The following is a 16,304-nucleotide window of genomic DNA, read 5'->3' on the forward strand; positions in this document are numbered from 1 at the left end:
CGAGTGTTAAGTATTTTACATTAAAAATTCATTGTAATTGCGCAATTATTTTTAGTATTCCGTGAATATCTTGGAAAAGACTGCTCCAACGACATTTGGTCATAAAATCTTTTTCATCAAAAATCAAATTCCCGATAAAAAAGTTTTTATGGGAAATTCGGTTAAATCGCTTCCATTCTCAGATATTCCAATGCCAAAATGACAGAAAAAATTGATGAATTAATTTTTTTTCCACGACTCATTATTAATTGAGATACTGCTCTTTGATTTCACAGAGGCATCCAATTAGTTTCCACCCGATGATTTGGTTAGTCTGGAGTGCGCCTCCTGAGTGCAATATGAGCCCAGATATATCAATATAATTCCCTTGCCTTCTCAGTACAGGGTCCTCGAGAGCCGCAGTTGCCGATATAGGCGACCTCGATGTTACTCTTAGTGAGACACGCCTGTCTCTTCAGTTCACATTGTGACTTGTACGTTGTACCATCGGCCCCACAGACAGCCACAAATACAGCCTCGCATTCCGGTCCACATTCGCATTTAGTAATGCCATAACGATCGATTGCACACTCCTCGAATTCACTGCAGTGTGCATCATCACATGGATTCTTTCCTGTTAATTAAATTACAGAAGGGGTGAATAAAAATTTTAATTTCGTCGTGAGAGGGGTGTACGGGAGGGGTTTCAAAGAAGTTTTATTCCAGTGGCGCATTATTCTGGAACGATTCAATAAAATTGTGGATTTTTTAATTAAAGGAGTGTATGAAAATGAATGAGGGGAGGGAATTCGGTTGGTGTGATGTAATTAAATTTTTCTTTTCGTGAAGAATGGAATGGAGAACAGGGGTGAATGAATTGAATGTTAAAAAGTGAAGAGATTATATATGATTCCGAGTAAATAGACATAATAATTGATATTCATACACCAAATGTACAGTAAAAATAGCAGAACAAAATTTATCCGACGAGGAATATTTCGTGGACAATTTGATATCAGGGAAATTAATTAATTACGTCCTGGGACATGTGAGAATAATTCTTTTTGTTGTTAAAAAAAATACCCGAGGAATATTTATGATCGAATTTATAAAGCATTGTACGTCGAAATCGAGAGCAGTTATGTAAAATAAAAATTCAAGTACAAGTACTGGAAAAAATCGTGGATCCTGGTTTGTAAGAAGATTAATTTAATAAAATATTTAACTGATTCCTACAGGTTATTTATTGATATAAAACAATTGCACAAAAAGCTCATTCATCCACCTATAATTAAATTCTCAGTTTGAACGAACCTGAGCTACATGCGCCATCGTAATTTTTTCTGAGTGGTAATCTCGACCTGCAAGCCTCCTGCCTGAGGCTACACTCGTTGGAATAAGTTCTGCCATTGCTACCACAAACCGGTGAGAATTCAAGACCACATTGTTCCCCACAGCGACAACTCGGCTGCCTTGATTCATCCAGTTGACACACTTCTGGCTCAGTGCAATCCAAACTGCCACAGGGATCTGAAATTAAACGTCAATTTGGTATTTAATTGGGAATCATTTTTACCATTTCTGGCTCCCCAGGGGTGTCATCATCGTCTGATAAACGTGGAGGATTTTTTTTAAATAATAGGGAATTATTGTTGATCCTGGTTTGGAAATGAGGGTAATAAGCGGACGCTCGTGTCGTCGGACGGGGAAGGGGGAGGTTCAGATCACAACGGGTTGTTTGTAAAAATGAGGATATGAGGAGAGAAGTGGGTCGTTATTGTCTGGGGGATTAATTCCCAAGTTTCAGGAATTGTTTGGTAGTTCTACTGTTGTACTAGAAAAAGTAGTGCTTAAAATTGAGACTTTTTTTGGTTCTGAATACAAGGGATCGGCTGTTACGATCACAATGTTTCTATCCGGACATAAAATGTATTGAGTATCGCAACTTCTGCCCATTCGCTGATATGAAATGATTGAAATAATCTGAGGAGCGATAAAGAAATCGGAAATGTAGGAGGTTACACTGCTCTGCGGCGGAGATTCGGTCAGTCCGTTCCGGAGATATTCCGTCAAGATTAATCTCCCGGTCTACGATCCAGGGTTGGTGAGGGAAGGGGGGTAGTTCTGTAGGAAGGAACCTGGAATCCCCTTCCTGTTTGCCCGAATCTCGGGTTTCAGTTCTCTCCTGACGAGGCAAGTTGCTTTTCTCGCGCCGCTGCAAGCACTACAACCAAACGCGCCTTGTTTTCTTGGCTAGAGGGGTGGTTGAGCTTAAGTTACAGACCAATGGAGCGGGTAAACACTCCCTCGGCCACCGATGGCTTGGCTAATGGAATTCACCCCTCTACCATTCTCGTGGCCAATGATTTTTCCGATTCGCCTGAAGCGATAAGCACTATTTTCGTCTTGTTTTTTGACGGTGCGGGCGCTTTGCGGAATTTAGGGGCGGAGGGGGGTGAATACATGAAAGATTAGTATCACGTGGTCACTGATTGAGGGAAAAATATGGGAATGATCGGGCTTAACGATCGCAGTGGGTGATAGTATTAAAAGAAATCTGACGTTCACGAAAAATTTCTTTATTAAATTACATCCATTAGAATTGGAGATTAATAAATTAATAGGGGATGATTAATTTCCATCACCGGGTAGATCCTCCGAACTTCTTTCGACAATTCTCCTGACAATTCCGGGAATAAATTCCCCAGAAGCAAATTTTTCAACGCGGGATGTCAGCGCTGCTGTCTCAACTCTCGAATTTTAAGAATGAATGCACCCCATGTATCGATTCTCGTCTAGCTGCGGAAGGGAGAAGGACGTGGGGGACTTCAGGTGGTTGAGATCAGTCTGGTGTAGACGATAACGTGGAAACTCAAGAAGGCGAGAGAAACTCAATGCGACGGGAGACTGATGTGTGCATCCATATACACTATTTTCTACCCATCCCCCTCACCCCCTTGCTATTTTATATATACCTGCCAGTGGATGTTCACACTGCACCTGTCTCTCTACTAGCGTGTTCCACTTTCGGTTGGGTTGACGCTCCTGTAAACCTGTATGAACGAAAATTTTCAGCGACGAAAATACGTGGGGGAAACTGGCAAGACAGCATCAATGATGAACGAATGGGTGAGAGTGGAGGATTACGCTTTGTTGAACGCGGAAGCTATATGTGCTCGGTGTGTAATGTATTTCCAAGGGTTGTTCAGTCAGGATGGGGATGGGAGGTATTTTCAAGTCTGGTATTTTTGTTTCAAATTTGATGTGAATTATGAAATTACAGACACCTGTATTCGTTAAGTCACTTCACACTTCATGATCTTCAAATTAATTTCATCCCTCTTATTATTATTATTATTATTATTATTTGTACTAGCATTGCTTGTGAAGCTAAATTAATTAATAGTGTTAATTAATATTATTTCGATTTAGTCCGCCTCTCAATTCCTTCAGTCAATTAATCAATCCACCGAAATCATTAACACCGAATCATTTATTCTTGAAAGTCACGAGTCAAGATGACGAACTCATTGATATTCGTGTAACGTCTGTCTTTTTAATTCAATTCCATTCTGATTTTTAAACGCACGTATAATCGTCTACCGCTGTCAATACCACCCTCACCCCTCCATTCGATTATTATTCCACCCTTAGGAGTTACTCAAGGGCGATGCAAAGAAGTGGGTGTGAGCGGGTGAGGGAGGCGAGAAAAATGAGTAAAAATTGTAAGAATGGTAAAAAAAACTGGGAAAAGTTTAAGTTGGAGGCAACTTTAAAGATTAGAGAGCGACGTCAACCGCCTCACGTTGCAACCCCGCTGGGGATTCGAGGGGGTGGGCTGGAGATGCTGAAAACAATTGCCTTGGGAGGATGATGGCGGCTGAATTTTAAACGAGTGACACTTATCTACAGGCGATGACTGATTTCCGTGACGGAGGACAGGGCGGAGTTGATAAAATGATTTTTCGTCGGTTCGTTTACGGAATTTTGTTGGTTTTTACATTTTTTTAGTATTTTTTTTCCTGTCGATTGGTGTTAAGGTGCCGATCGCGTAGAAATATTAATTTTACTGGAAAAAATGAATATAATTAATTATATAATTAATAGTAATTATTAGTTTACATTCGTCTCCCTCAATTTGAAAATAAAAATTCTAAGGAAACTGCAATGTCATGAAGAATTCCAGGAACTCTTCCGCAGAATTAAACCACAAATTCGCAGCAGTGAAATCTTAATTCCCCCTGAAATAAACAAAAGCCTCATAAAAAACAATCTCATTTCAGAAAATAAAAAAATCTTAAATCCCGCGTAATGTGTTTTCCAAATCGTCAGTGCACACCATCGCGTAATGAAAAAAAGCAACGTAGTACTCTCATTGTACGCTTTGTAACGGTAATAATCCTGAGCCCCATGAAATCGCTTAATCTCATGACCATTGGAGGAGGTGAGTGCACTCCCCAGTCTCCACGGGGTTGCTCGTTTAAAAGTTAGATTCGGTACGTTTCCTGCCTCGTCAACGTTCAACAACGTCGTTCGATATTTCCTCTCTGCCCAGTTTTTCTCCGCAGTGCATTGTCAAGCCTCCCAATGGTCGTTACGTTTTTTTTCCTTTTTTTTTATTTCATGTTGTAGGCATCCCTTGAGGGGTTGGAAATGACGTTCCTTTTTTTCGATATTTCGCGTCATTTTTTACGGCATTCGGTTTGGTATAACGATTTGCAGAATCATACCGTCGAAATTCAATCGTTGATATTCAATTTTTTGTGAAGATATACAATACCATCGTTACATTGAATTTTGGAATCCTTTGACTCTTTGGAGTTCATATGTTGCACCGAATTTGGTGCCCCAGCCATAATTAGAATTTTGAGCGGAAAAATACCGATCTGCCCGAGTCGAAAACTGTTTTTTAGGCAGATTTTTCTTTGAAAAAAAGAGACTACGAAAAGATCCCTAACTTTAAGACATCACAGGTGTCAATTCTTCACTGAAATTAATTTGTCTGCGAAATTTCCAGCTACTGAAATAATTTCGTTAGGGGATACTGCTTCGATTGTACCATTACCTCCAGCTCAGAACAAGAATGTAATTACAAGCTCATGATTTATTCATCATAAAAGTCTCCAAAGAGTCACGAGAAATTGACGTTAATTCCATTTACGTTGGCCCTTAAATTTCCATTCGAGATATAAAACGCAAGGTATGTAAAAGGGCTGTTATGTCTCTGGGAGACAGCATTTATTCCCCCCAACTTATTGATCTCAACGCGAGAATGTATTCGCTCATGGAAAAGACAACTGACGATTGATAAAGGGCTGGCATCGTCGAAGAGACCGATGCGCCCCAGCGACATTTTTTTCCTCCGTTCACAGAGGAATGTTCCATTCCCGGATATTACCACGTTTTTTTGTTCACTCGCTGATGACAAATAATAGAAGAGGGGAGGAATGGGTTGACAATCAGAAAACTGATTTTTCAGTTGAAAATTCATTCTCCGGTGTTGAATTAAAAATTTTTCCCATCACGGGAAGCAGGAAGCCCCGGAGAAAATGAGAGAAATGGCATCGTATTCGTTCACTCTTCGATTTAAAAAATACACTGAATGCGTTTCATCACGATTAATTACGTTAATTAGCAATTTAAAAATTTATCAAGTGATTAATATCAATTATCTAGAGGATATTTGATCGGCAAACAGGAACTATTGTAATGGGGAAGTGGATGATCCTCACATTTTCGGAGAACTTAGCTAATCCTAAGTAAATAACGCTTTCGTATGTCTGGCTGATCAAACATTTGTCTTCACTACTCGCCCGATTAAACGGCTACCGGGTTTGTATTAGATTCTTGCACTGGGCGAGACTGTCCGTCAGAATAGAATTCCTATACTCTAATTAATGGCTTAATGAAGAAGCCTATTCCCCACTCACCAACATTAAATTGGAAAAACTCCTGTCGTCCCAACCCTCCCCCACAATTTTCCGAGTCATCACGATGTACCGAAGATCCTTCAACGATTCCTCTGGAGATATTCAACGAATAAAATTTTTTTTCCACAGGGAGATTCCCCCTCCAACCCCCCCTTTGAACGTCACCTAACGCGAGAATTCAAAGGGAAGCAGAAGATATGTCACTCCCAACGTGATGCGCTGGCCGAAGACGAAGGGAATGTGAAATGACTGCAATTCATAACAAAGATGGCAGGAGGTATTTTCTCGCTTTCCCCGGGATTTCACGTAACTGTAAATCTTGGATATCGCGTTGTTACGGCTGACTGTTTTCGGCTCGCTTCCAAACCCCACCCCCACCCACCTGTCGTCTACATGTTAACTGACCTGTGGCGCACGTGTGTGGGAGAATTTTAGTTCTCCGTCATTGGCATCGATTTTGCCAGCAGGGGTTGCAGGCAAACACCTGCAATACCTGCCCTGTACATACCTGGGCTCACATTCATCGTGTACCCAGGGTGCAATCCTCACACTACATCGCCCATTGACGATTTATCATTGTCCGCCTATAACGCAAACGATGGGAGGGTTCATACCGGTACTCTTCGTTATGTACAACGATAGTGCCCGATTCCACAGTGTTATCGTCTATCTTTCCCTTCGCTCATTCTCTACGTCCCTTCAACTATTCAGTTTTACCGCCCATTCTTCGCTGTGGGGATTTTTTTAAGACCGGGTGGCGTTACCGAGGAATAGCGAGTGCCGTCGTACGACAGCACAGAACATTGATAAATTAAATGAATGAGTTTATTTAAATAAAACACTTTTATTGAGATTTCAATTAACTTTCCATTTACGAAATGAATTTATTCAAGATGTGGAGTTGATTTTCATTAGTGGGATAATTGATGGTTGCGAACGAATGAAGGTTTCTTTTTTTACAAGGGGAGATTTCACGTTTAAACCCTCGGGGATGGGTACGACTCGCACCTGATTGTTTATAATATGCGGAAAATTACGAAGTCGGTCTTTGAATGGAGGACGTATCTGATTATATTATTGATGTAGAATTAAAATTTCTGGTTTGTCGAATTTACTCACCGCATTTTCCTTTGAACTCAACCGTGACATTGACCCCCTTCTCACAAACGAATTGATTCAATGCACAAATGCTGGGATAATCGATTCCATCGGTTCCACAGACAGCGTCTCGTTCACCAGCATTTGGGCAGCTCTTCACACACTCGCACGAGCCTTTCGTTCCATTCGCACTCCTCACACACTCGGCCCCGAGTGTGCAATTAACACCGTGACAAGGATCCTTGATTTCTGGAACAAAAAAAAGAAAAATCATTGAGCATTTGCTTTTGAATTTTTTATACGTTATCAATGGAACCTTTTGGATGCGTTGGGCAGCTTTTGTTGCTCCACAGAGTCATCGCCAGAAAAACCGTGGTCAATTTCATGATGAAACTGTCCGGGAGAATTTATCACATTTAACAATTCTTCTCTGTCACGGGCGGAGGCTTTTTCCACTGGGAATTAACGACGAGACATTGATACTGGGGTGACGTAGTTATTCGTTGGATTAACCACGGGAATGGAAATAATCGGCGATGAATGGACAAAGGGACCGGCGATTAGCCCATAAACTCGTTAATTCGATTTTCTACGACAGTGCATTGATGCGAGTGGTGAATTATCGTTAATGGAGTAATCGACTAGTTTCAGGGATTGTTGGGGGAGTGAGGGCTACCGAGAAGTGGTGAGTGGAGATAATTCGAAATTTTAGGGGGGTATCGTGTTGTAAATATTCGACGATATGCTGGGGGTAGGGAAAATGTGAGACGCAATTAAAATTAAATTAATTAGAATTTTTTTTCGCGGTTATTCGCATTCATCTGTGCGCTGTGCACGCGATAATTTACAGGGGGATGGAATGGGGCGGGGTAGGAAAAGAATTTCTGGGGTTCTCGTCCGGCAAAAATGTCAAGAAATCTCATGATACGATAATTGCATTACTCGGATAATTTTTTAATTCATTTCATGTGACAGATAACTATCGTGACAGGTCTGTTATTTCTGGGTTACGAAGACTTCGGCTCTCTGCTTCCTCATTTTTTAATTCCATCAAGCGGTAAATTGGCAGATGCCATGAGAACTGTCGCATGAATAAGGACTGGATTGGAACGATCTTCATACAAAAGTTGGAAGTTTAATATTCCAGGGGTTATGCAACAGGGGGTAAATATTTAATTCGTCTCCAATCGTGTTAGAATAATGGAATCCTTCGTCGTGGTGTCACTCATCGAATTATTTCCGACAAAGAAACAGAAATTTGAATTCACCTGTCAAGTGTTACACCATGTTTTTCCGCGACAGATCTATCCACACGAATCGGTTTTCCGAAACAAAGTGTAATCCCTTGGACTCTTATGTGGGGTGAAGGGCCACTTAATGGTTACGTCCGACCGCTAATCTACCTTACCACTGGCTTTAGAGTCCCCACGAGGGTGGTTAGCCTCACTTGCCCTCTTCTCAACGTATCCACCAGCCACCCATCTACCCCCCCGTCGTTCCTTCACCAGCCCTTGGCACTTTCTCGTGGTACACTCGACATCAACTAATTATTCTTTCCCTGGAACCGCCCACGCAACCACATACCTGACTACAACAGACCAGTCATAAATGCCTTCGACTGACCGCGACATTTTTATCGCTTCCTTGATCGCGAAATTCATTAATTAGGCGATTAGCTCATCGATTGATGGGCGGATGGTGACGGTTAACGATTTTTCCCGGGATGTTTCCTGCAGAATAATTTACCAAAAATTACTGTCGTTTCTTGAATGGAAATATTTGGTTCTTGTGAGGATGAATTGTTTCAAATGAGTCATTAGCATCACAAATCCAGGGGATGATTTTCTAAGAGCCATTTCTCACACCCTTCAGACTCCCTGGTTCTGTTTTTTTTTCCGGACTGTGTCCCCTCGCTTTTACGCGAAACTTCCCGTCTCGGTTTTTTATATTCCTCAAGAATATGTTTCACGGGAGAGCGAGATTTGAGGACTTTTTTGTCGGTCTCTGGAGAGGCTGTGAAGAGGGTTCAATTAAAATGTCTTTCAATTTTTTCTCGGTGAAAGCAGTTCTCGAATGATTGAGTGAGTTTTGAGAACGACAGACGAGAGAATTTAATTGTCCTTCAACGCAATGAATTTTTTTGTTCGGAGATATATTTTTTCATAGATGTCTCGATGACTCCAGTGAAACTTCGGAGATAAACAGGTAAATAACCACCTCTCCCTACCCCACAGCGTTAAAAACATATCCGGACATTCCACGTGTCCCAGAATATCAGAAATAAATTCCCCCAAAAAATTCAATTTCAGAAAAAAATCTCCACCACTGGTTACAGTATAATGTGGTGCAGTTGGTGGACGGTAATAAATTATCCGGAAGCAGAAGCAACTCACCATAGAGAGAGAAACAGAGAGCGAGCGTTGGACGCGTCTCGTCGGCAAAAAGGGTCAAAATGGATTATTAATTACCACATAACGTTTCCGTTGGGCGGAACCACGGGGCTACCCCCAAACCCTCCCCAAGGGATTTTGGCCTTTTGAGAATGTACATTGTTCAATGCAAACCACCAGTGGCTTCTCAATTTTTCCACAGTTGTTAAACAAACGCCAATAATTTTCGCATTGTACCGAACTTTCAGAGCTCTCTCTGTTCCTAACTAAATTACTGGATCAATTGAATAGCCTTTCGGGATATAAAATTCCATATCGACTACTGCGACAAATTCTGATACTAATGAATTTCGCATCAACGATAACCAAATGCAATAACTTTGATGCTTTTTCGTCATTCTTTTTCAACAAAATATCCCAATAATTTTCATATAATGCGGTAATTTATCTTAAGATTTATTTTATTTACAAATTAGAAGGTTACATCTTCTACTGGCCCATCCCATCGGCGGAGGGGGGGTACGGTAAAAGCTGTTCAGCTCCACTGATCATGTTTCCGATTAATTTCGATTTAACCCAATGATTTCGCAACATTAAATAAAAAGCTGAAGCGCATTGAACCCAGTAATTCAATAATTACCAAGTAACTGGAGAAGATCGTTAACGACACCCGGAAATTATACACTCCGATGTCTCAAGATACGATGAAGTGATCGGGATGCAATCGATAAATCGATGAGGAGTGTAAACCACACTCTAATGGCGGAAATGAAGGGAAAAGAGAAGATGAAACCGGGAGAATGAGGATTGAGTGGTGAGGGGTGGTGCTATGGGGTAGGGAGTTGAGAAGGGGATGAATGAAGTCACCACTTGAAAATGACTTCCAATTAGTACCGAGAAATCGAGAAATCGATTTGTTGTTGCAGACTTACCACTCCAGGAAAGGGAGTGAAATCAATCAGACACTCACTTGGGTATTTCTGGGAAACTCCAATCTATTCGGTGATTGTTGATGGGACCCGGTCGATTGGAGGTTCATTCCGAGGAAACAAAGACCTCCGTCGGATTACATGACATGCTTTTTTCATCTACAATCGACTCTCAATGATTTTATCAATAATTACGTTATTTGATCGGAATAAAACTCGGGTAATACGTGACTCGGATTATCCTGGACTTCCCTGACCTCGGGGGGATTCTTCAAGATTGAAAGGAAGGTCTCCATTTGTACAATCCTATTACACAATTTCTATAACCAATTGATCCTGCACATTCCTTTCTTCTTCGCTCATCGTTCTGTGACAAAATTGGCGCCATCTGAATCGTCGCATCAGTCGCTCGGTCTGGCGGTCACAGCTGCTGGACAAACGATGTGGTTGAGTCTTGTCACAGAGAGATATCCTGTCAAACGTTTCCGTGTGTATTTCATCCAATCCCTCTAGTCCCCGTCTGCCCAACGGCGATACACAACGAAATCGAGTGACTCGCAATAACCCATGTTCCCATTTCGCGTGACAAAATTTTGCGAGAAATAGGTGGTGACACGGAAAGAGGTGAATATTGCCTATCAGTCTGCTTTACTATTTGCGCGTATTCACAGCTACTTCATGACAGAATTCGTGTATTGGACGATGAAAATCGTAGTCAGTCCTTTAACCGTTACGGGTAAAGTCTAATGGAATTAAAAAAATAGATTTGGATAATTGGAATTAGGTTATTGGAAAAAATCTTTGTTAATTCTCCGAATGATGCATTTTGAATTAGAAAATGGTTTACAAAAAAATCTGCAGGTTTCTGGGAAAAAAATTTTTGACTCAGTGTAGAACATTCATTAACATATTACTCCGTAACCTCCAACGCTCTTTAATCTTCAAAAATTACATGAAAAAAAATGAAAAAACGTCTCCCTCCTTCATGTCTACCACCGCTGGGGTAAAAAAAAAATTCGGTTAATTTTACCTGCCTTTGATCCGCCAATACAACTTTTTTTTTTCTCTCCCACAGGCATATGAAGAGTTTTACGCTGAGAAGCATATAAAATGCTCGTTAAGCCAGTCTGGGATTTAGTTTTGACTGTGGTCACAGTCATTCGAGGAATGCAACGAGTTTTGCACGCCCCAGTTTACACTGAGTTCAGGCTTTTCTCAGTGGACCGTAATACCAAGTCTCGTTATGCGTGTGAAATAGTTGGATAGAACTGCGACACACTGATAGAAAAATTTACTGACACGTACACCATTTTCTCCTGGGACAAGAGAATTTTCGTCGGAGGGCGAGCGCTCGTCGTTCTGAAAAAATAAACTTACGAAAAATCCCCAATTTTTGACTCGAATTCGTACATTCCCTGAACGATTATCAGAAAATCATTCTCCTCGTTACCCTGGCCATGCACTAGCCTGCGGGCGTGCCAGATTAGCCTCATTAGACATAAACTTTGAAGCAATCAGACTCGTCTGAAAATTATCGATAACGCCAGCGTAATGGATGTGCATGGAGTCATACGAAGGGCCTTGACGAGGGTACCTCACAGCGCTCGAGTTAAATCCCTCCGATTCACCTTCTTCATCTCTATCCATTCCCACTGAATCGAACACGTCCGCTAAAATACAACAGTTACCACTGCTCTCACCCGAGTTATTCATGTACTCAATTCTGTTTTGGTTGTTAAGCTCGTTATTTCGGAGATTTTAATCCTTTAATGCGGTGGGTAGCTCTAAAAGCTCCCTTCGTATGCTTCGTACCCTGACGAATCAGGATTTTTGCCCTTCATGAGAATTTATTTGTTGCCATGTGCGCAGGAATATGCATTAAAGTTGTAGTAAAAGTACTGCAACATTATCATCTGGTCGCATAGAAAGTGTTTTCTCCGCCGAAAATCTTCATATAAAAAATGTTCTTCAGAAAATATTCTTTAAAAAATTGCGTTCTACAGATTTTTTTGCGTCACCATTTTTAAAAATAATTTTTAGATTTTTTAAAAATATTTCTGAATGTTATTCCGAAGATTAGTTTTATACGGTATGATATTCACTTAAAGTTGCTGGTGTGCTGCGATAGCGGAAATGATTGTCGTACAGAGAATATTTGGATCGTTAAAAAAAATGGCGTATGAGTTCTTATCATATGAATTTCAAGGCTGCCGTGAATAAGGAACTTGTGCATTTATAGTGATAATTCTAGATAATTGAAATGATATTCAGCATATAAACTCCAATATTTTCTGAGGATCGAATATTTTGATTAGGAAGTATCTATCGTCGCGTTTGAAATGAAGAAAATCATTTTTGTTCTGTTTTGTTCCTTCTTTCATCTCGATCACTGTGCTAAGAAACCAAAGTGTTCATCTACGATTGATTTCAACGTTTTCAGAGGTGAGTGCAGGGTATTCTTGATCATCGCCACCAAAATGGGTTTTGGCGACTCAAAAGGATTTTGAGACATCAATTTTTTCAAATTTACTGATGTTATTAAAGAATATCGACAGTGCATTGTATGTTGGACAAGAATTAACCGTCTGTTTATCGATCTGTCTAGTCCATGTCAGTATTTTATATTTTTTCTAAGAACATTGCCGGAATGTTTAGAATAATTTTAATAACCAGAAAAGGAGAAGGAAATGAAAGAAATGAGAGAACAAGGGCCTTTTGTTGAATGGGTCCAGAGTGTGGAAACTTTAGTCACTAAGGATTAGTTCCTCTGGAGATATCATAGGAGAAAGATATACCTTCTGCGTGCGATAATACAGAATTAAAGTTTATAGCCAAATCGTTTGATATTATTTAGTAAATCCCTATCCATAATCCAATAGAGAGTCAGGGTATTTTTTAAGGTCTTTGAAAATTAGTATTCACCAGGGAAACATATTCAGTAAGGGTTACCTGCCTTTTTAATAAAATTCCAGATGAGACTTACGGACTCGCACAAATAACCCTTCCCCGCGTTGGCAGCTCTTCCTGGAACTTTTGTATACTATTCGATGATAATACCGAGAATCAATTGAATCTAAAGCTATCCGAGGGAATCTTGGCAAATATTCATACTCCTGTGTGGTTCGCCAACGGGTCACCGCGTAACAAGAAAGTCTCCTACAAACTCTATGAGGTAATTCGAAAAAATGAGACTACTACTTATTTTATTAACACGTAACATTTATACAGTTTAATTAGATTATTTGAAATAATATTATGTTTCGAAGACTTTGGAACGATTCTGCTGAGATAGATGCAATAGATTTCGTAAATTTGTGGTGCGAAATATTATTATCATTCCCATTATCCCAAACATCATCAGCAATTTTGCTGTCACTTTTTCTGACTATTCGTTTATTTAAACAATTTAATCTACAGAAAAATTTGACGGAGTTGGGAAAGTTCGACTTTTATCAAGATCATAGCAAAAGATCTGCGATAGTCGTGTTTCACGATCTGAAGAGAATTGTGAGTATGATGAATCTGTATGTTTTCGAATAATTATCATGCAGATACATCAACATATTCCTTCAAATTTCAGGAAGGGTTCGTTGGATATTACAAATTTCAAGTTCGTAAGGACGGGCCGCCCGGCAATAAAGTGATGGAATATATATTAAAGGATCCGAAGCCGAAAAAATTAGCGTCTCTATTCAGAACCAACCAGCGATCGATTAAAAAAAAGTCTGCGGCTAAAATTCGAACTTTACAAGATTTATTTGCAAGAGTGAAGAGTTCTCCACGTGGCTCAGAGGCTACTTTTGAGGATACTTCTGTTTATCCTCAACTTTTGGTTCAAGTTGCTGTGTCACGCAAGTAAATATTTTCGATTGTTAAGGGAGAGTGTGATGATACGAGGTACGTCATGAGACGTCTGTTCATATTTTTGGGGAGATGGCCTTGGTCTCATTGAGAGGGCATCATGAAGTCGTTGATGCCCTCTCAATCTCGAAATACGCATTATCGATTCCGCGGTAATTAGGCTCATATCGATATTAAATCTCTGGTGTTTCGTAACGTATCATCGAAGGAAAAGAATTGGAATTATCGTATCGTATCGATATTTCGAAGTTACGCGATAAAATTTTCTTTTTTAGTTGGACCGAAGCGGTAATTCAAATGCTGGCCTACTGGAACGCAGTCGATATGTTGTTCAGAGTAATCGATAAACCTGCGGTAAAAATTAACATAGCGGGATTTATTGTGCCTCAGGTGAATTTTAACGCTTCGTCAGTTGTAATTCTGCAACAAAATGGTCCATTAATTTGCCGATTTGTCTTACTATTTTCAGAATAATTTCACTACAGCGTGGATCGAAAACGCTAAAATTCGCGATGCAAAGACTGGAGTTGACAAGATAATTATAGATCGTAACAAAGCCCTTGCCGCACAAGGAGCGCATTTTACTCGAATATCAAAAATCTTTGATTCACGTAAATTTGACTTCATGTTCGCTTTCTACAAGTGAGTTATTTTTTACTAATAATATGGCGGTGGATAAGTGCATTGAACGCTTTCCATTTGAATTTCAGTTTGGGACCTGGAGAGACAGCGAATTGGGTGGGTAAATATCAAATTCATAAGGACTAATGAACTTAAGGAGACGGAGAAAATTTCAATCTCGTCAGCACTATTTTTTATTTGGTAGATCTTCAAAGGATCTTCGGAATTTCTTTCCGAATATTCTTCGAAGATTACTTTTGTTTGAAGAGAAAAAAATTAATTCTAGTAACTATTCAAATGAACACTCCAAGAAATATTGAAATATTTCAGGTGCAGCATATAGGGGGCCTTGCCACAGTAGGATGTTCCAAGTTGCGACAATCAAGAATAAGATAAATAACTACATAGCCGGCGCTCATGAACTTGGACATTTGTAATTACAAAATCTATCTGTCCATCTTACTGTTGAATTATGCACCACATTAATTTCTTCTCACAGATTGAATGCTACTCATGATATTGTCTACCCAATGTGTAAAGAAAGTCACGCAATTATGAGCGTCTCAGCAGCGGATGGGGACAATGCCAATCTTCTGTGGTCGGAATGCACCACAGACGCTATTAGCGCATTTTTCAAGTGATTTGGCCCATCCTTTGAGATAAGGCGGTGAAGGTGACGTCAGTGCTTACAAATTTAAAAATTACGTAGAATGAAAAAAAAGCAATGATGCAAAATAATTAAATTCCAGTCATAAGTTCTCGAATGAGCGATTTTTGGAGGGAATATTATTTTTGGCGAAATTATTTCCAGAGCTTTGGTTGAACGAGGGGGGACTTTTTTCCTGGGTATTTATTCTAGAGATAAAATACTTGTCTAATATCTCCTAGAATCATTTTCATAATTCTTGTGTAATGAACTATCGTTTTATATTTTTTTATAATTTGTAAGCACCTACTGACGTCTCGTATCCGCTTTAGGTAATTATTAATCGTTTGTCCCTATTCTGTAATTTGTAGGAATCCAGTTAACTTCAAGTGCTTGCGAAATTGTCCCGAGACAAAACCGACTTGTTCCCAATTCCCAATCCCCCAGAAGAGAGTAAATAAAGTTATTCAAAATCAGCCCAAGTCGGCTGGTGAAAGTAGGGATACTCGGACGGCACTCGGCCCGTGGAACATTCTTGACAGGTTGAAGCGGCGCTCCTGAGAAACATCATGAAGAACTCAACCTTGAGTTGTATTCAATCAATCGGTCCACGATCGACAGCCACGATTTTCTCAAAATTGGCACCCAAGTTTCGTCCTAATAATTAATTACACGAATCATAAACTAATGAAGGGCTAAAGGAACCTAATTCTATTCGTAATTATTCGTTGCCTTCCATACAAATTCCCTACCAACAAACCGCCTGAAAAATAGTCCTGGAATATTTATTTATATTTATCATACGATGGTATTTATCGCACGATGAGATAAAAAATTCACAACTGATTAT

The 16,304-nt window shown here is 39.9% G+C and overlaps 2 protein-coding genes across 20 annotated transcripts in view; one reads left to right on the forward strand and one right to left on the reverse strand.

Annotated features, from left to right (window-relative positions):
- The window catches only part of LOC135168413 (agrin-like), a 256,515-nt gene that overhangs the window by 18,536 nt on the left and 221,675 nt on the right, over positions 1–16,304 (reverse strand). For all 18 annotated transcript variants that reach the window (XM_064132568.1, XM_064132558.1, XM_064132556.1 and 15 more), the window contains 3 exons: positions 7,029–7,256; positions 1,294–1,509; positions 372–613 (listed from right to left, as the gene is read on the reverse strand). In XM_064132568.1, the coding sequence (XP_063988638.1) occupies positions 372–613; positions 1,294–1,509; positions 7,029–7,256 (686 nt within the window). The remainder of the gene's footprint in view (positions 1–371; positions 614–1,293; positions 1,510–7,028; positions 7,257–16,304) is intronic.
- LOC135168420 (venom metalloproteinase 3-like) lies at positions 12,608–16,163 on the forward strand. Of its 2 annotated transcripts, none has more exons than XM_064132590.1 (10): positions 12,608–12,768; positions 13,299–13,498; positions 13,744–13,833; positions 13,907–14,181; positions 14,463–14,577; positions 14,657–14,829; positions 14,898–14,929; positions 15,139–15,241; positions 15,308–15,445; positions 15,826–16,163. In XM_064132590.1, the coding sequence occupies exons 1-10, from the start codon at positions 12,666–12,668 to the stop codon at positions 16,013–16,015; spliced, it is 1,419 nt and encodes a 472-aa protein (XP_063988660.1). In that variant the 5' UTR covers positions 12,608–12,665; the 3' UTR covers positions 16,016–16,163. The 2 variants fall into 2 exon arrangements, with proteins under 2 accessions (XP_063988660.1, XP_063988661.1); XM_064132591.1 differs by having other exon boundaries at positions 15,308–15,481; positions 15,826–15,965.

This window comes from Diachasmimorpha longicaudata, chromosome 13 (genome assembly GCF_034640455.1).
Source record: "Diachasmimorpha longicaudata isolate KC_UGA_2023 chromosome 13, iyDiaLong2, whole genome shotgun sequence".
NCBI classification, from domain to species: Eukaryota; Metazoa; Arthropoda; class Insecta; order Hymenoptera; family Braconidae; genus Diachasmimorpha; species Diachasmimorpha longicaudata.

Coding starts and splice junctions, on each gene's coding strand:
- LOC135168420 (XM_064132590.1), top strand. CDS start 12,666: ATGAAGAAAATCATTTTTGTTCTGTTTTGTTCCTTCTTTCATCTCGAT. Junction 12,769..13,298: donor TGATTTCAACGTTTTCAGAG/GTGAGTGCAGGG, acceptor ATAAAATTCCAG/ATGAGACTTACGGACTCGCA. Junction 13,834..13,906: donor TTCACGATCTGAAGAGAATT/GTGAGTATGATG, acceptor TTCAAATTTCAG/GAAGGGTTCGTTGGATATTA.